The 19,096-nt window shown below is 45.0% G+C and overlaps 2 protein-coding genes and 1 long non-coding RNA gene across 20 annotated transcripts; 1 reads left to right on the top strand and 2 right to left on the bottom strand.

The window, feature by feature from the left end:
* The first annotated feature begins 1,019 nt into the window (after window positions 1-1,019).
* On the top strand, window positions 1,020-3,754 carry leap2 (liver-expressed antimicrobial peptide 2). Its single transcript, XM_034569021.1, has 3 exons — window positions 1,020-1,244; window positions 1,715-1,890; window positions 2,356-3,754. Exons 1-3 carry the CDS (start codon window positions 1,167-1,169, stop codon window positions 2,408-2,410), a joined length of 309 nt encoding a protein of 102 aa, XP_034424912.1. The 5' UTR covers window positions 1,020-1,166; the 3' UTR covers window positions 2,411-3,754.
* A 697-nt stretch (window positions 3,755-4,451) lies between these two features.
* Window positions 4,452-5,314, bottom strand: LOC117751956. Its single transcript, XR_004611947.1, has 2 exons — window positions 5,096-5,314; window positions 4,452-5,064 (listed from the first exon to the last, which is right to left on the bottom strand). It is a non-coding gene; the product is annotated as an uncharacterized LOC117751956 (long non-coding RNA).
* Window positions 5,315-5,591: 277 nt separating this feature from the next.
* On the bottom strand, window positions 5,592-18,413 carry phka1a (phosphorylase kinase, alpha 1a (muscle)). 18 transcript variants are annotated; one of them, XM_034568991.1, is made up of 35 exons: window positions 18,294-18,413; window positions 17,279-17,437; window positions 17,067-17,114; window positions 16,632-16,800; window positions 16,443-16,525; window positions 16,213-16,293; window positions 15,284-15,382; window positions 15,028-15,174; window positions 14,725-14,778; window positions 14,443-14,565; window positions 14,256-14,351; window positions 14,032-14,139; window positions 13,875-13,953; window positions 13,651-13,785; window positions 13,407-13,516; window positions 13,106-13,250; window positions 12,755-12,833; window positions 12,268-12,428; window positions 11,105-11,266; window positions 10,946-11,031; window positions 10,712-10,857; window positions 10,287-10,440; window positions 9,872-10,030; window positions 9,657-9,786; window positions 9,425-9,526; window positions 9,166-9,281; window positions 8,985-9,020; window positions 8,712-8,747; window positions 8,320-8,355; window positions 7,802-7,828; window positions 6,965-7,009; window positions 6,655-6,816; window positions 6,465-6,518; window positions 6,072-6,272; window positions 5,592-5,983 (listed from the first exon to the last, which is right to left on the bottom strand). In XM_034568991.1, exons 1-35 carry the CDS (start codon window positions 18,369-18,371, stop codon window positions 5,810-5,812), a joined length of 3,780 nt encoding a protein of 1,259 aa, XP_034424882.1. In that variant the 5' UTR covers window positions 18,372-18,413; the 3' UTR covers window positions 5,592-5,809. The 18 variants fall into 18 exon arrangements, with proteins under 18 accessions (XP_034424882.1, XP_034424890.1, XP_034424883.1 ...); XM_034568999.1 differs by having other exon boundaries at window positions 12,361-12,428; XM_034568992.1 differs by lacking the exon at window positions 8,320-8,355.
* Window positions 18,414-19,096: the final 683 nt, after the last annotated feature.

The following is a 19,096-nucleotide window of genomic DNA, read 5'->3' as shown; positions in this document are numbered from 1 at the left end:
TAGTCTCCAAGGACACGGAAGAACACAACAGCAACACAACCGGCTGCAACTTGAAATGTGCGACATGAGAATGTGCGGCATCAGGTTAATGTAGAATGTGTTGATTCATCCATCTCCAGTAAAAACGAGGTAACTTGTCATAAAATATACAAACAATCCTCGTTTTAAGCTTAGCAACAATAGATTTTTGGTTTTTGATACTTTCTTTATTTAGTTTCCTTCATTTTAAGAGACAGATAAAGAAAAACGCGGCCATCTTGTGCGTCTGTAGCGATCGGTGTGTGGAGCCGCGGAAGCGAGGTCCCGCCCGCCCATACCCTCGGGCCAATCACGAGTCGGTCTCAGCTGTCAATCATGACGTTTCACCCTCGTTTCTATAGCATCTATTAACAAATTAAAACCAAACTTAGCGGAAAAATGGACATTTCTATAGAGATAGACGAGCTGGCTGCTCCCGGCAGTACAGCTAAACAATCAGCCTCCTCCATGTTAGCTACTGGGACATGGGCCAAACAAAAAAGTCAAATTATTCTATATTTATTCTAAACACACACACATCTCCATCATATTTAAGTTGGTTCCTCTGAGTCCAGACGTGTCCTGCAGCCTTCAGGCTCATCTACCACCTTCTGTTATTTGAATGCACGGAGCACACGTATGTGATGTGTCATGTGCACCGTGCACCTGCTTATATAAACCACACTGAGCTCATATATTTGTATATAACTGCATTATATAAGCAGAGACTGTTGGTTGGATTGCGTCAGGTCAGGATATGTTCAGGTTCACTGCAGGTTCACTCACACACACACACGTTTGGGGAATGCAGGGTTTTCTGCAAACACATCCTGTCACATCTGGGCCAGAAAAGAGAGACAAAGCGAGAGAGAGAGAGAGAGAGAGGTGGAGCGAGGGGTGGACGACACATGATGGACTCTCTCTCTCTCCCCCCCCCCCTCCCGCCTCTCGCCTCCTGGGATCATGGCCAGTCTATATAAAGGAGAGCTCTGCCTCCTCTGCCGGTGCCACAGCTGCGCTCGCTGAGTCAGGCCCACTTCCAGCTCAAAGAAACCCGAGTTGAGCCGGACTCCAAACTCCAGACTCTCTATTTGGACTGAGTCCTGCAGAGATTTACCCGGAGCCCGGTCGGACCTGAGGCTGAAGAGATGCAGGAGAGAAGCAGTTTCGTCCACAGCAGAGCAGCAGTGGCTCTGTGCTTTGTGCTGTTGATGCTGGCTCAGCAGGTGAGTGAGTCCAGTGACATGTGTCAGAGGATGCATTCATATAAACTGTTCGACATATTATAAGCTGTGAAAAACATAGATTTTATACGTTTAAAGTAAAGCTAATCATGAGAAAACCACTCAGAAAATGCAAATCAAGTATGTTTTAGAAAGTAAATGTACCATAATAGTAACGTACCTATGTAAATAAATGATCTTTTTATGTATTTTCACTTTGGAGACCTGTACATTAATTGGTGGTGGTTGAACGTAAAAGTTAAATCTCGATCTTGGAAACTTTAGACAAACTACCGGCAAATGAAGTCACCACTTTGACTCAGCACATGTCCAATAGAGATACTCGGAGTTGACTTGTGGAGAATTACTGTAATAAATCAATGTTTAATCGTGCAGCGTGTCCTTGGTCTCTAATCCACTCGTGTGTGTGTGTGTTGTGTGTGTGTTGTGTGTGTGTTGTGTGTGTGTTGCAGGTGTGTGCGGGTCCGCTGGCCTCTCGGCTGCAGTCCAGCTCCGACCAGAGTTCAGACTCGGTCGTCCACACGCTGAGGAGGGTCGCCCGCATGACCCCCCTGTGGAGGATCATGAGCAGTAAACCGTTCGGAGCTTACTGCCAAAACAACTACGAGTGCTCCACAGGACTCTGCAGGTAACGCAACGTTATCAAATACACACTGTCAGGGAATCCGAGGTTAAATCGTCGACGTACGAAGCTCAAGTAAATGTAAAAAACACACTTAATCCAGGTCGCTAACACTCGGGTCAATATTAGCTAAGGCATTAAGAAGCAAGTCATTGAAGCATTCCAGTAGTTTAAAGGTTCAGTGTGTAGAATGTAGTGACATCTAGTGGTGGAGGTGCATGTTGCAGCTTTAAGCAGTTAGCTTAGCATCTCTTTTAGTTTATTTACTATGTACGCCATGCTTGTGAATATTCAATAAAATATCGGTGATGTTATGAGTAGATTGGAAATGAATAAATATACTCTCAAGAGAACTAATGCGTTTTGTACGTTATCAAACTGAGAATTACAGAAAACGGAAAGTTTTGCCTCAGTGATGAAGAACGATGAAGCCTCTGACAGAGCTTCGTGTTGTTCTCTTGTCGTCCACAGGGGGGGCTACTGCTCCACCAGCCATCGTTCCCCGTCCAAGCCCGTGAACTACTGACCGTCCTCGGACACCGGACGTTCGAGCCCCAGTGAGCAGACGTGATCCGCACCAGGGTTCTGATGACCGGAACTCATCCAGGCTCTGTAATCGGACTTCTGTATTTATACGTTCCAATTCGTTTCTGATGAAATCTAAAGGTTTTTATGGATTCACACAGCAAGTAGTTAATTAATGCTCCACCCATAATGAGAAATATCACTCGAGGGGTAAAGTTCCAAAAGAAAAGTCATGTTTATACTTGATGTTTTCCACGATAGGATCAGTGAGAAGGTTTTTTTATTAAGGGTCCGAACAACTTCAAACTTTTTTACTTTTACTTCTACTTCCGTGGACCAAAGTCCCTTCAGCCCTGATCTCAAACTGTGGCCTTGAACTCACCTCCAGAAATTGACATGATCATAGAAGCAAAACACAAAGAACAGCCAGTTATGACGAATATCAACAACCAGCCAGAAAAAAAGAAAAGAAAAAGCAAACAATGTGGAGCTTGTTTTAAATTTTGTGAATGTGAATCAGTTTGAATTTAAGAAGTTTGTGAATCGTCAGCCTTTAAAAACCCTGAAGAAATGTGCTTTGGCCAAAAACCTTCTTATTTCCCGTTTAACAAAGCAACCAAATGTAAATCTGACTGTAATCTCAGATTTCTGATGCAGTGGGATGACGGTCGACAATAAGAGGAAACAGAAACAACCTCAAGAACACGACGTTGAAAAGAAGAAGAGAAGCTGCAGAAGTTACAAAACTCTGCGGCCGTGCTCGAGCAGCCGGAACATTTTAACATCTTCGAGTTCTGTTTTATTCTGTTCAAAGTTGTATTTAAAGAAAAGATTGTTCAGGTGCAAATTAATCTGCCGAGAGGAAATCACTTCAACTACAAACACCTCATTTAAAACAAATGGAGGATACATACCTGTCATATCTATGTATTTTAGATTTTTTCAGTACCCAAAATATACTTTATGTAGTATTTCTTTTTAGATATATTGACAATGAAATGCTTGTTTTAGAATAATAAATATCCCAAAACCTTTCTGTCTACGTGCTCAGACAATCTTCCCAGATTTAAAATACCCTGGTCTATTGGGAACAGTTCCCTGACGACGAGCTGCACGGCCTCGGGGTTTTACTTTCAGATTTTGCTTCGACTCACCTGCATAGTTTACGTCATGCACAGAGCGGGTGGTTGCTGATATTTTGTACACTCAGCATGTTTGAGAAATGTTTGAGTAGGATTGCACTTTTAAACCAAAAATTATCTTTGTACTGTGTACTGTGTACTGTGCGTACTGTGTGTACTGTGTGGAGCGGCGGAGGAGGGGGAATAAAAGCATTGCAAAATAACAACCGTGATTTCTTTCGCCTTATTTTGAGTTTTAGAATAATTCATGTTGAAAGAAACAAGTGGCTTTAATGCACGAGTCGGACATTTGACTTCACGTTCACCGACTTCAAACGACTTGAAGACCAGAATCAATAATGTGAGTTAATCAATCTGGGTCTTCAGCACAAACCCTGAAACGAGGCCTGTTGAAATCTGCTCGCTCAGCAGTTTCCTGCAGGAGTTTCACGTATTGACTCATGCAGCTGCACTTTCACCTTCATCTGATCGAGGAGGAGGAAACGTGATCCAGGTTCAGGTTCAGTTGGTGACAGTCTGTGTGTTCACGTTTACATATGTTCGGGTCAATATTTAAGGTCTGTACTGAGCCCGTGTCTGTGTTTACCTCCGTCTGTGTGTCGACTTGTTTCAGGTCCTTTTGTCCTGCGAGCTGAACTTTAAACTCTTAACATCACAGCTCAAAGTTTAACGTAACACATCAACTCTTCATGACACAAAACCTTCTCCTCCGTTCCTCTAATATTAGTTTAATGAGTAAGAAGTTACACATTTGCATAATGCGCATCTCATCGGACACGCCCCGATGAAGCAGGTAAAGCGATTTGATTGGAGGTTGGACGTAAACAGCAGATTTGTGACAGGCTCCAGATCAGATAACAAACTGCAGCAGAAGTTAGAAAAAGAAAAACTCAAAACAACTTATCTTTTCCCTTTTATTACAGAATTAGCTTCAAAAACAACAAAACAATGAAGGAACGGTTTGTTCAGTGGATATTATTCATTTCTAATATCACAGACGGGCTCCCCCTCCTCCCCCTCCTCCTCCTGTTCTTCTCAACATATTAATGACCTTAATAATAATAATAATCTGAATTACTGACTCATGATGGTTTGTTCTTCACATGGAGACATTAAAACATCTGGAGAACAAAGTGTTAGAGGTGAAACGTGCCCAAGATAAAGTAAAACAACAGATGATGTTAGTTTCACTGTTTTTATTACAAGATAAACTAATTAAAGTTAAAGTTTAGCTCATGACGACAGTGAATTAAAGTGCTTCCCTTCTTTAAAAGGGCTTAGAATTCACTGTGTAGTTTCAAAAACAACTACTAAAAGAACAGCATCGTGCTAAAAACTCTTTATTTTCCAACATGACACAATAAAAGTAAAGTCATTTCTGCACAAACACAGAGTTTCACCCAGTTACAATGAAACAGCATTCATGTAGCTTCACTCGCACACGCACACGCACACGCACACACACACACACGCGCACACGCACACTTTTTACGAGTTAAGGCTTTAGAGAAATCTCCCGAACAGATCCGTGTCCCGTCAGAGACACGTCTGATGTCTAAATGTAAAATAAATAGATTATTTAATTATGAACCATTATTTTTTTTTTTTTACATCACACAGCATGTAGGATGTTGAGGTATGGTGACACGAGACCAGGTCGGGGGTGCATTCACCCTCCTCCCTCCACCAGCTGCACCACAGTCTGAGCAGATGTGGAAATAGATCAGCGTCAGTTTGAAGCAGTATTTGTTTAACAGTGGTTACACACACGAGAACAGACGAGTGTGTCTGAGTCTCTGAAGCTTGATGAGGATTCAGTGAGAAAGTTTAGTTCCGGCTGAAGGTTCGTGTGAGTCACAAGTTTCTGTAAGTTCTTTAGAAAGTTAGATCCACTTCCACTGGTTTAGATATTACGCTTTGAAGAAAATATTCATGAGCTGCTATAATGAACGTTCAATTATTAATTTAAAAGTTTGACATCGAGTGAAACGAGTTCTTTGTTGAGAGTTAGATGAGAAACATCGACGTGCGGCTACAGCGAGTTAGCAGTTAGCTTAGCACAAAGACTGAGAGCAGGAGGAAACAGCTAGCCTGCCAATAATTCATTTTATCATCTAACTCAGGACAAGAATTTCCCATAATTCCCTTTGTGAAAAAAAAAACTGTAACATGTCTCGAACCTTCAGCCTCACGGTTCTATTGTGACTTTAAGGTAGAAAACGCTTTACGTCTCAGTGGAGCTGCGTCACGGCGTCTTCTCACTGCACGGCACACGACCCGCTGGGCAGCAGGTCCTGCACGTACTCCGCCACGGCCTTGGTGAGGTAGGTCATGCTCCCAAAGCGGCCACTGGGGGCGCTGTCGTACAGCAGCCTGCACACTCCGGTGCCCGGGTCCCTGTCCAGGATGTGCTCCGCTGCTCCCAGGTCCATCTGGAGCAGAAGAAGAAGAAGAACTTCCTGTTAAAGAACTGATTACTACAACACTGAATCTGAGGGTCGTGTGTGTGGCGCCGCCCACCTGATCCTTGTAGAACATGTCGTTGGCGAGGTGGACGATCTTCTCGATGTGGATGATGGAGCCGATGCTCTGGATCTCCACGTCCGCCAGCATGGTGAGGACCAAGATGGCCTCCACCAGCAGCTGCCGGTACTCGGGCTGAGGGACGCGGTTCAAAACCGTCTCCACGTGGACGGCGAACTTGATCTCACCAGGCGTCATCTGGAGAAACAAGAAGAAAATAAGTGAAATAATACGATTCTCAGCTTTTCGATGTTGTATTCCAAACTTTGTGATTGGTTTAATGTGGTGAAGTGAAGGAAATAAGAACAAAGAAAAGGAGAAGTGAGAAGACAGCATCAGATTAACAATGAACTGAAGCAACAAGGGGACTTTGGAGTGAGGAGCGTTTACCTCTCTGGTCGTAGAAGAAGGAAGAACAAAGCCCTCGATGGACAGACCGTGGCACTGGAGGAAAACAGGTTGGTTTCATCACCACGTTGAATTCAATGTGGATTAAAAGTCCAAACACTCATGTAATTTGTGTGTATTGTTGTATTCGATCTGATCTAAGCTAATAACTGAAGCTCAGTGTGGGTCTGACCTTCTGCAGGATCTTCCAGACTTTCTGGTAGAACCCGACGGGGACTCGGTTCAAGGCGCCGTCCAGACGCCTCCTGCGCAGCCATTGGCCGTGTCGGGTGTCCCTGCTGACGGGAACGCACTCCGGGATGTCCAGAGACTCGATTGACGGCATCCGGTACCTCTGCATCATCACAAACAGAGAGGAGTCACTGCAGCTGCTGTTTGACTCTCAAAGAACAGCGCCCCCTTCCTGTCTTGAGGCATATAGCAGAAGACCACTCCCCAAATCTGACTTGTGATAAATATGTGATCGACGGACAAATCTTTACCCCAGACTCGATGTTTTCTATGTCCAGTGACTGAGATCTCATTCCCTGAGACGAGGAAAAAAGAGGAGAAGAGGAAAAAGAAGAACACACACAGATAAAAAACAAAGCTCGGTGGTGAACAGAGAAACGGAGGGATGGAGCTTCTTCTTACATCGATTCATCCAGAGTCACATCGTGCAAGAATCAAAATCAGGATTAGAAATCACAGAAATCAGGTGAGAAAACAGTGAAATTAGAGATGAATAAACTGATTAGTTCCCTGGTTGAGGAGGATTCCACGAAACGGCGCTAGGTGGCGCTAAAAACCCTGCACAGAAAAATAAAGATTCATCGTCACGTAACAGCGAACTTCCCAGTTTCCATTTGATCTGAAGGACGAGAGATTAAACACACACACGTCCTCCTGGTTTCTTCTTTGTGTTTACATGTTTGGACACTTCTCAACTTCTTTCATTTAACTTTCAATATAATCAATAATAAATATTCCCTTCATTGAGAAGCAGAAAGATAATTAAAACAATTTTTAGTATTTTCTACAGAATCAACTATAGAAATTAAAGTTTAATAGCCTGAAATCAGCAGCCATCAGAAATCAGAAAGTTCATACGGAGGAGTATCAAGGAGTATGTCAAAAATAACATCGAACTCAACGGGAGAAATGTTGTTCAAGTTTGCCAATATAATATAATGAGTAATAATCTTTTTTTTATTGTATTTTATACATCCTAATACTCGTCCGTATGTAATCCAGTCAGATGATCGGCTTCATAATCTTTAGTCGACGTTCATGAGAATTAAAACCCACAGAACCCAGTTTAACGTGGTTTTCAGAGTCACCTTGCGAGGAGTCGGAGTCTGGTCCCACTGAAACAGACAATACATCAACTCTGCTTTAACTTTCTCTTTTCAACCAAATCCTTTCAAAGCCTGAAGCCTTTCCATTCACGGTAATCAAGCAACCTCCACCAGCACCACCATCACCACCACCACCACCATCATCATCCTCACTCTGAGCAGCTCTGTCTTCCCTCTGCATCTGCCTCAGAATCAAATTAACACTAAATTACAACTCGTCTATTTTTAATTCCGTCAGATTTAAGCGATTACTCTCCATTTGTCCAGACTCTTATTTTGAATCTTGCACCACCACCACCTGAACCCAGTTGGACCCCCTGCGGTCGACCACACAGCAAACAATGAACCCAACAACCAGCTCTGTTCATGTGAGCAAAACCCAATACTCCTGTTTCACAGCAAAACCAGTTAATGACATTAATATAGAAACGGTGAGTTCACAACACCACAGCAACGTGAATTAACTCCTTCATCATCATCATCCTCCTCATCATCATCACCTCTGTGACCGGATCTGTTAAAGACAGCCTGGGGTCCTGAATCAGAACAAACACAAAACAAGCAGCGTTATGAAGTCGAGCTTTTCCTTCTTCACCTCGGAGACAAAACAGCTGGAGAGAAAAACATCTGGTTTCTGTTCCGGAGCTTTTCAGGTGTTTTCAAACCTCAGGTTCTCACCTCGACTCCACCACAGGATTTAAAAACTCATATTTGTAAAATCAGAGGCAGAGAACAAGCTTAGTCTCTTTTGATCAGTATGAAAAAGTCTCCATCACATTCTGATTGGTGATGTTTACACATGTACACATGTATTATTGATTTCTACCGATATGTAAAACCTATAATCAGCTATGACACTGTGATTATTAATATTCCGTCACGTGTTCATCACCTTGAATTGATCCGTCAATGACAACCTGTGGTCCGCCTGCAACAAGAAAACCAGGTGGTGAAAGAATCACAGGAAACAAGCTGCTCTGGTGACGTTTACATCCACGACCACACAACTCATTTCCTCAGCAGCAAAAATTCTGATTTGCCGTTTCAATTCCTACGAAACCTCCATAATTCTCCCTTTTTTTTATTTTTTCTAAACCAAATTATTCTTCCCCATCAGCGTCTGAATTAGCAGCTAATCTGAATCAACGCGGCCGGACGTCGTCACCTTACTCGGCTCCGTCAGAGACAACCTGTGCTCCAGCTGCAACAAGACAAAACACTTTCAAAGCAACGTCCTCTCATCGCGTCACCTCATCCGTGAAGTTCTCTCTTTTACAAAAGAGTCAACAAATACAAACATGCGATGTGAGAGGTGTGTTCTAATCGCACAACCAACAGGACCCTACCATCCGCATGTCGCTCTTCAGTTTGCTGATGCCGGCTCTCTCACTCTTGGTGGCGCCAACGTTGCCCAGATGATGGATGGAGATGGCGGGACTGACTCCAGTGTCCACCTCTCGCACTGAGGGGGGGGGGGACCCATAAAAATACATGTTAAATTCAACTTTTCACATTTAGGATGTGATGCATGAGCAGACTGGAGGGAGACCTAGACTCAGAATAAAACCTAAGGTCACGTTTAAACGAGGGGATTGTGTGACTCACTGCTGCGCTGGACGCCGAACTCCTTCCCGCTGAGGATGTGGTGGAGGAGATTCTTCAGCTCAGACGGACTCAAACTCATCAGACTCTCTGTGGCCTCCTCTCCTGCAGACACACAAACACACACACACACACAGACACACACATATTTTGGGATTTAGCAAAATAAGAAAATGGGACTTTTTCAGAAGTTGTGACTGGATACTTTCAAAGTTTGTATAAAACGTGTTCTGACCTGAGCAGTTGAGTGACTGAGCCAGTTCTGTGGCCATGACCTGGATGATGAGGCCGATACGGAGCCGGAACATCTCGCTGAACAAACTGGGCTGAGTCCTGATGCTCATGGCCAGATACACCATGATCTCCTGGAGGAGGGAGGAGAGAAGGGAGATGAAGGAGGAGGAGGACAAGGTGAGGACAAATTCAAATCTGGTGGAGGGCACGACTCACCTGAGTGAGTATGGCCACGCTGATGTTGTTGTCGCTGGCCTCGTCGATGAGCGCCGCCAGCTGGTCTGCGGGTATGGGAGCGGTGATGGTTTTCTCTCTGGGCTCCGGAGGCAGACCCACGGTCAGGTGCTTCTGGTGCGCCAGCAAATCAGAGCAGGCCTACAGAGCGGGAGAGAGAGAGAGATCACAACCAATCAGAAAGGAGATGTGGAAAAGATGAGATGAGGGGGAAGTGTGTGAAGGAGTGGAGGAGGAGGAGGAGGATGAGAAGAGAGGGAGGATCTGGATGTTCAACAGCTGTCTCAAGTTAAATGGAAAAGAATAGAATCTCAAGGTTATTAACTGATGACAATATTTAATAAATAAAGGAATGTCTCTCAGGTTTGTTTCTAACTGCGTCGCTGTGGTTTCGTACCGAGTCGAGCTCCTCCACCTTCTTCTTCAACATGCCGGAGAGCATCCTGATGAGGCCCCACAGCTTGAGCTCTCCAACCTTCTCATACAGGTCGGTGAGCAGCGTTTGCACCGTGGAGCCTTTACCGTGCAGCTGAGTGTCCCAGTCCATGCCCCTGTTAAAAAGACCCACAACAACAACACACACACAGACAACAACACAACATGCACAGAGGTTGATAAACGCTGCACAGTCAGAGTTAGGGAAGAGTTTGAATTCCGTGAGTTGGCTCCTTTTAAAACTTTAGTTTACTTCAAGTAGGAATCCTCCAGATGGTCATATACTGTATTTAAATAAGTATATATCATACGGACTGAATGGTAGAATTAACTGTTTATGCTATTTTTAAATTGTTGTCATCGTCCATCTAAGATCTAAGATCTCACTTGTCTTTGAAGAGGATGTGGAGAATGTCCGCCTGGTCCTGCAGACTCTGTGTGTCTTTGAGCATCTGGACCAGAGCCTCGTAGTCGATTCCTCCGCTGGCGTCTCGGGGGATGCTGCTCTCTGAGGTGACCTGCACGTCTGGACCCTGGAGGTGGGAGATGTTCACTTTGAATCATTACAGAGGAAAACAGAAGATGGAGTAGATGAAAGAACTGAGGGGAATTGAAACACACCCCACTTGCTTGTTCCTCTGGGAGGTTCAGGTTGAGCGACGGCTGACGAGAGCGAAACAGTTTGTTTTCCAGGTACATGTTGACGTCTAGACACAAACACGGTGTTTTCATTCTGCACGTTGACGCACGTTGTGACGTCTTAATGAAGGATCCACTCACTCTGCACGTTGAGCTCCTGAGCTTTGTTCTTCAGAGACACCATATCCTTCGTCTTGGTGGCAGCCGCCTTGAACCGGCCCAGACCCACGACCTTCTGTTTGGGCTTCTTGGGCGCAGTGTGGGCCAACAGGTGGTCCAGGTACTGAGCGAGGTCGTCCGCCTCTGGACACGTGGACAAGGGGACAGATTGAGGAGACAGGTGATTGAGAGAGGATGTGATGTGAAGAGCAGGACGAAGGGAAGAGTGAGGACAAAAGATAAAGAGAAGCAACAAGAGTCATGGTTTCAAAGACAAGTTTACAACTCTTAACTACAGGTCCTTAAAAAGTAAGAGAACCCAATAATCAAAACCAAATCATCCAACATTAAAATATCTTTAAGTAATTACACGTGTTGTTCTTTTGTAACATATTGACATGAAAAAATGTATTAACAATAAAACCAAATTTATTTGTATGACTTGAGAGGTACCTGTGAAAATAAATGTACTAATGAGTCACCTTAGTTTGAATTTAGCTGTTAACATTATTATTCTCGATCAAAATGCAAAATGTAAATATATTAGGATCATCTGCAGGTTCATGCACATGCATCCAGTCACACAAGTCATTTTACAACATGCGTGTATATTAAATTAAGACGTGCACAGGACACAGGCATCAGTTTTAAGACTCTGTCGTCCATGCAGTTATTGAAGTCATTTAAATGCAACATCAATTTTCTAAAATATCAAAACAACGACTGTTAGTAAAGGTTGAGAAACTCGAGGCTTCATTTTCCAACAGAGAGATGCAAACAGCACAGAGACACAACGCTGAGGTCAAAGATCAGTGAAGTTAAATGATGAGAAAACAGGGAGATTGTTATTAATCATGTTTTATGATATATTTTAGGTTCAATCTCTTTCAGGTGAGGAATATTAAAAGTTACTCGTTGAATTTAAAATGAGGTTCAAACGTTTAATTTGTGTTAATAGTGACTCAGAGCACCGGCACTTTGCACATGTGTATTTACAACCACAGTCTTTGACCACGTGAGTATGAACAGGAATGGTCAGACCAACGATGGAAAACAAAGAAACGCCACCGGGCAGCGTGACATTATAAAGTGAAAGAATATTTTTCCACAGCTGGTGGCACCATTTCCATCAAGCGGCTTCTTACCATCATCACAACGCAACTCATGCACGTATCCATCGTCGCTACTCTCATCATCACACTCTTCTTTGCGGTGGCCCATGCCGCCGGGACCCTTACCGTCCAGGAAACTCAGGTGGGCGAAACAGGAAGTGGTCAAGAACTCCGACAGCTTCCCCGTCTGGATCCTGGGAAGGAGGAAGAGGAAAGGATGAAGAGTTTTGTGTGCGACTAAAAAGTCTGTTATAATTATAAATGTTATTTTTACCCCCTGGGGATCGAGGGCTACTTTGGGCCAAACCTTCCACATCATCCCTCGGGAGAAATATCAGAGAAGTGGTATTTTCTCGTCGTTTGACTTTATTTTATTCATTTAATTAATTAATTTAACATGTTTTATTAACTGTAAACATATAGAATATACAATCATTCTGTCAAAGGAGCTCATTTTGATTTAATTTCATGTGAACTCCTCGACATGAGACTTGACCTCTGAATCCACAGTAACATTCACCTCACTCCTCCGTAGTATCCGTCCTGTAGCTTCTTCAGTGTGGCCAGGACGGCAGGATCCAGGTTTGTGTGGTCTTCAGCTGAAACACACACACACGCACAATAGGAACACACACATAATGTTCTTCTCTGTGTAACTCTGGTGAGTGGGTTCGATCTCCTGAGAGAAGAACTGGTGAAAGGCACTGGGACTGGGGCTGACTCTTCAAACACCTGAAGTCTTTACGTTGAGATAACTTCAGATGTTTTCAGCACTTCCAGGTACATTGTGAGTGTGTGTGTGTGTGTGTGTGTGTGTGTGTGTGTGTGTGTGTGTGTGTGTGTGTGTGTGTGTGTGTGTGTGTTTATTTACTCAGCATCGTCTGTGAAATGGGAAACGTGACAGTGGGGCGTCCGGTCATCCTCCATCTGGACGACAGGTAGGAGATTTCTGTCCTCAACATCTCCACGATCATCTTGTTGTCCAACGCCAGGTAGAACTGCTGGTGGTCGATGAACTGGAGCGATAAGATGTGAAAAATCAGTACTTTAAATTTATATTTGATATATTTTCAAGTTTTTCCTCATTAATCCCTATAATCATAATAAGTCTGATCTTCACAACAACAGCTGGAAACCTGACTGATCTCCACTTCTCGTATTTGCTTGCTGACCTGAGGAGTGAACGTGAACATGGTGTTCCTGATGATGTAGAACTTTGAGGTTCCCAACACCCCGATTCTCCTGTAGGGTCGCCCGGTCAGACCGAGCCTGGGGTTACGTCCTGGGCCGCAGCAGAGGAGGAGGAGAAACGGAAGGTGAGTGGAATGTGACTCGATTACATGTGATTTTCCCCTTTTAAAATATGAGAACAGCAAAATGATGGAATGAAGTTTCTTTTAAAGCTGTTTCTTGTACCGAGTCGGGCGTAAATGTGGCTCAGGACTTTGGGCGGCTGCACGAGGATGGGATGGATGTCGGCCACCGTCTCCACGTCGATGCCGTTCTTCATCAGCAGCTCTTTTATCTCCTCGGTCTCGGCCAGAATTGACACTGCAAGAGGAGACAGACGGTTTTTAACAAGCATAACAAATAAAGAGTTTCAGCAGCTCAGGGCCTCACGGTGTTTCCTGATGACTCACCCTGAACGACCACATCAGGCTTAGGGATGGTGGAGAAACGCCGGTTGAGAGGGTCGATCTCCCCGGGAGCAAGGAAACCCTGACAAATAAACAGTAAAGAAAGTCTTTGTATGCAAATTGTTCACATTACAAGTTCTTCAGTGAAACGACGGCTCACCTCGGACAGAAGGTTTCCCAGGATGTACAGAGACTGTCCCCACTTCAGAGGACATTTGCCCATAGAGACTCTCTCCACGGAGTGAGGGTTCCTGCACTCCTCCTCCACCTGTTCACATGTGGAAACACACAACACAATAAAGCGAGAATAAAAAGCATGAGAACACCACAAAACAACACTGACAAATTCATGCAGTTATTGATAATGTCTCCTGGTTTCATCACCTTGTCTGCGGGGACACTGTAGAGCTCCGGGACCAGTCGTAACCCGTCCTTCTGTTTGATGAGGATTCCCTCCAGAGCCTCCTGGTACTCCTGCACCTGAATAGAGGAATCAGAGTCTAATCCGTCTCTCGGGACAGACGTTCATACCGAGGTCCGACTTGTAAAGACACATGCAGGTGTAGACTACCTGTTCCGGGCTGTTGATGAAAATGCCATCCAGAATGAGGTAGGTCCAGAAGAGCGGCCACTCGCACTCGATGTTCTCAAACAGCTTCAGTTCTGCGGACTCGTAATAAAGTCTGTTTGGATCCTGAGGACAATGGGTGGAGGCAGAATCTTTTAAAAATCACCTCATTGTGCAAGAACAGAAATAAGTCTTATCTCCTGTTTTCTAATATTTCTCGGAGCCAGAGATCGAACATATCTTTCCACCTTGATAGAGATAGAGACCAGGACAGAACTCGTTTACCTCTTTAGGTGTCTTGTGTCCGTCTCTGAGGAACCTGCAGCAGCCGTATCGACCCTGAAACGACGGGAGAAGTTTATAAAATGCACGAGGTAAAAAGTGACTATACAGCTCCAGTAGATGTTCAGCATGTTCTTCCTCATCTAGGCTGGAATAAAAACACTTTCCCTCTTCCTCCTCGATCTGTAACAATCACCCCCATCATTATGTAGAGCCTCATATTTTCTTCATGTCAAAATACACGTTCATTCAGTTTTAGAGAGTTTTATAAAGTCCCATCAGTAAAAAGTCCCCCCCCCCCCCCACCTGGAGTTTGGAGATGATCTCCTCCTTGGTGATGTTGACGAGTTCTATGTCCTCGACAGCAAACGCAGGGTACGAGATGATGGACAGGACTCCGGCGTCCACCTCTTTAGAGATGGACGCTTGGGGTAACATGGAGGTCAGGATGGACTGAGGGGAAAAGATTAAACAATGTCAAAAGATATATAATTGTGTGTGTGTGTGTGTGTGTGTGTGTGTGTGTGTGTGTGTGTGTGTGTGTGTGTGTGTGTGTGTGTACCTGGCAGTGCTGTATGTCGTCAGCCAAGGCGTGGACCACAGATCCAGGTCCTCCTTTTGCTCCGAACAGGTTGAGTTCGTCCAACGCCTCCAGAGCTGCCTGCAGGACACACAGCAGAACACAACATCACATCTGTATGTCCCACACACTCACAACACGCAACACACAACACACAACTAAAATATTACAGTTGTTGTCATTATCTGGATACTGAAACACCCTCAATCAGTGAGCAACATTACGTGTAAGTGTGTGTTACATTCAAATGCTAAAAATGACACGTAATTAATAGAGCTTGGGATGTCCTGCAGTGCCTGTTTCAAAAGTCTTAAATTAGACTCTGTGTGTGTGTGTGTGTGTGTGTGTGTGTGTGTGTGTGTGTGTGTGTGTGTGTGTGTGTGTGTGTGTGTGTGTGTGTGCATTCTTGGAAGACCACAGAGAACCCGATACCTCCTGTTTGCTGTCGGACAAGGACAGCACTGGGTCGGACGCAGAGAGAGAGAACAGTGCGTCGTGTTAAAACTTCAGAACTGCAATGTTTGTGTTGGATTTTTAAGTTTCAGGGAGTTTTTTTTATGAAACCAGACAAAGCTCCATCACAAAAATGTTCTTATTGAGGTAAAAACGTGGCTGACGACCGAAACATAACATGAATCCATACGGAAGGCAGTTACTGCCGAGTACACAACGTCTCCCATCTGATCCTGAGTCAGTCTGGGTTGTATAAAGGTCAGCGTAAAGGCCGCCACAGTGACCAGACACCTTGCTCCGTGCCAGAGACTTATGCTGGAGCACCTGTTCTGCCATCGCTCAGGCTGTTTCTGCTCCTCCCACCTGCTTCCCACGATTCTCCTGAGCCTGTTTCTACAGTTTGAGTTTGTGTATTTACTGTGTGTTTGTGTGTGTTGTGTGTGTTTGTGTGTATTTACCTTGGCCATGCCTATAGAGCTGACGTTAATCTCAGTGATGCCCTGGTTGGTCTTGTCTCCTCTTTCCCACATCCCATAATCCTGCAGGGAACCAGAAAATCAGACGGCGACGTTAATGCTTCGCCGAAGTCTTAAGAAAATATAATAACACACAAACTGAAGCACAGAGGACAGAGACTTCCTGTGAACCCACTTCCTCCTCGTCTGAGGGTGAACCAATGAGAACTTACCGCCACTTTATAAGCTGCCTCGATGTAGAACATGAGATTCTGAACGACGTCCACTTCGTCCTGAGTGTAGACGATGTGAAGGCCTGGAACACACGCGTGACCGTGAGCACACACATGCAGAACACCTCCGAATAACAATCACATCGAGAGTTCAAAACCACGACAGGGAGCGAGGACGAGTTTATTCACCAGATGCGGTCATCTGAGCGAGGAAGAACAGGAAGAGGGAGGTGGCGTCCACCTGCAGGTGACCCCACTGGTCGTCTCCAACCACGGGGGCGCAGGTCTTGGTGTTGTACTTGGCGTGGAGGGAGTCTGAGGTGCTCCTGCTGTATTTAAACTTCTCCACCTTGTCCAGCTGAGGACGGAGCAGAGTGGACAGAGACGTCAGTGTACTGGGATTCATAAGAAGATCTGATTGGTTTGGTTTGTTGGGACTTGGAGGAGGAATGAACCCTGAATGCAGTTCCAGTCTGAGGTTTAAATCCGTGGATCTTAACCTCCAGTGTATTTACTGTTACTGCTGAGACGTTGTCCAGCTCCTGTGTTAAACCCTCATCCTGTGTGTGTGTGTTTGTGAGAGAGGAACGAGGGACGAGGAAAAGCAACGCACAAACAACGTACCTGCCGCATGATGCACTGCAGGACACCTCTCATCAGCTTTACCACATTCTAGACAAAAGGAAAGAGGAAGAGGAAGAGGAAGAGAGAGGGAGGGTTAAATGTCAGTATTGTCAACACACTCTTCTTCCTGGTGTCCAGACTGAGGAACATGAGACTCTTCATCAGCAGACACAGAGGAGCTGGACACTCTCCGACCACAGACACACACCTACCTGCTCCAGCTCGTAGGCCTTGGCCTTGTCTTCGTCCCGGTCTGCGTTCTTCCTGTAGGCGAGACTGAGGGCCCACACGGACAAGATGCTGTAGACGTTGTCTCTCACCCACGCGTCCGGCTGCTCCGGGCTGGCCGGCAGGAGACCGGTCACCGGGTCCTGTCAGACACACAGAGAGGTCAAAGGTCAGGGGGTTATCACAAACTGATGAGGGACCCTGGACAGTTGTGTTTCACGGTGTTCATTTAGTCTGTGTGTAGCTGTGATCGCACAAACACAGACAACATGTTTCTCTGCATCCGTCAGATTCCATTTAAAGTGTCGTCAGTGAGTCTTTGTGCAGAAACACTCAGCTCCCAGGGACCAGATTTGGTCGTTAGTGCAGTGATCCATCTGAGCAGCGAGCTGTGCACAGCCACGGGCCGGCTGCCATGTGGGACGGGTTCAGATGGGTTGAGACGGGGACTTCACACCCAGTGGGTTGGACGTTTTTCAGCATAGTGAGGACATTAAGAGGCATGTGAGCGTCTGAGGGCAGAGTTTAGGTTGAATGTGGCCCCTTGTGCAAAATCAAGTCCACGAAAAGAGGTTGGCACAGATCTGTGTGTCGAGGTCTGGGACTAATGTGCATCGAGGAATCTGTTTAAATGCATTGTGCAAACACACAACACAACACAACACAACAAACAACTCTTTACACTTCATGAGGTGACACTTATCGCGATAATTACCGAGTTTTTGACCGTATCGTCCAGCTCTGATTCAGACACACACTTGCCACAACTGCCACAAACACACACTCAGGCTTTGACTGTGTGTGTGTCTGTGTGTGTGTTTGAAGCTGTTGTCTTGCGAAACGAGACTTTACTACAGGAGTGTGTGAAGCTGCCCGCAGCCATGACACTTTCCCGTGAGAGCCTGACTTTACTACATGATGATTACATGATGATTAACATGATGATGTCATGATGATTACATGATGACGACATGATGACGGAACCCCGCGGGGTCGCACCTGGTGTTTCATGATCGTCTGCTGGATCATCCGGGCATAGTTGTCCAGCTTCACGCCGGAGTTGCTGCGGCTTCTCATGGTGACAACAGGTCCTCGGTTCAGGTCCTCGGTTCAGGTTCAGGTTCAGGTTCAGGTTCAACGACACGAGCCGCTTCAGAGCGTCCGCGGGGAACTCATGTCTTCAGGCCCCGGGGGGAGGAAGGCGGGTTACCGGAGGTTCAGGAGCCACGCACACACACGCACACACCGCACACACACACACCGCTGCTGCTGTCCCGGTTCTCTGCGGATTCAAGAAGTTGATCCGCAAGCGGAGACCGGACACCAGCGACCTGCGGTAAGCTAACTGAAGCTAACGGCTACGGGACAGGAAGTGAGCAGCGGCCGCCTTCAAAACAAAAGCACGTAGAATTCACTTGACTCCAATGTATTATTATTAATATTAATAAGAATAATAATAATAGTATTGTTGTTGTTATTATTGTTATTCCCTGCACCATGGAGGTAAAAGACTAATAGGACACACCTCTTTTAATATGATCTTTATTTATATGAATATTAAAAGATTTAAATTTAAAAAGAAATCAATAGCTTCCATGTAATGTGGCCAACTTCATATCAAGTTTGTAAAACAAAATTCCCCACAAGGACACAGACGTAGTGATTCACTCCCTTGTTGTTTTAATATACTGATTTCATGTGTTTTATACTGTAAAATGATGAAAGTAATATTAAGGTTTCCAGCCACTTCACCACAAATATAAAAATCATAATACTTCAGAAGAATGAAAATGGTTCTAAAT

This window comes from Hippoglossus hippoglossus, chromosome 18 (genome assembly GCF_009819705.1).
Source record: "Hippoglossus hippoglossus isolate fHipHip1 chromosome 18, fHipHip1.pri, whole genome shotgun sequence".
Taxonomy (NCBI): domain Eukaryota; kingdom Metazoa; phylum Chordata; class Actinopteri; order Pleuronectiformes; family Pleuronectidae; genus Hippoglossus; species Hippoglossus hippoglossus.
This window is presented reverse-complemented; position numbering and strand designations above follow the sequence as displayed.

Coding starts and splice junctions, on each gene's coding strand:
- leap2 (XM_034569021.1), top strand. CDS start 1,167: ATGCAGGAGAGAAGCAGTTTCGTCCACAGCAGAGCAGCAGTGGCTCTG. Junction 1,245..1,714: donor TGTTGATGCTGGCTCAGCAG/GTGAGTGAGTCC, acceptor TGTGTGTTGCAG/GTGTGTGCGGGTCCGCTGGC. Junction 1,891..2,355: donor TGCTCCACAGGACTCTGCAG/GTAACGCAACGT, acceptor TGTCGTCCACAG/GGGGGGCTACTGCTCCACCA.
- phka1a (XM_034568991.1), bottom strand. CDS start 18,371: ATGAGAAGCCGCAGCAACTCCGGCGTGAAGCTGGACAACTATGCCCGG. Junction 15,383..16,212: donor GCTCTATAGGCATGGCCAAG/GTAAATACACAC, acceptor TGTGTCCTGCAG/GCAGCTCTGGAGGCGTTGGA. Junction 10,441..10,711: donor CACATCCTCTTCAAAGACAA/GTGAGATCTTAG, acceptor TCTTTTTAACAG/GGGCATGGACTGGGACACTC.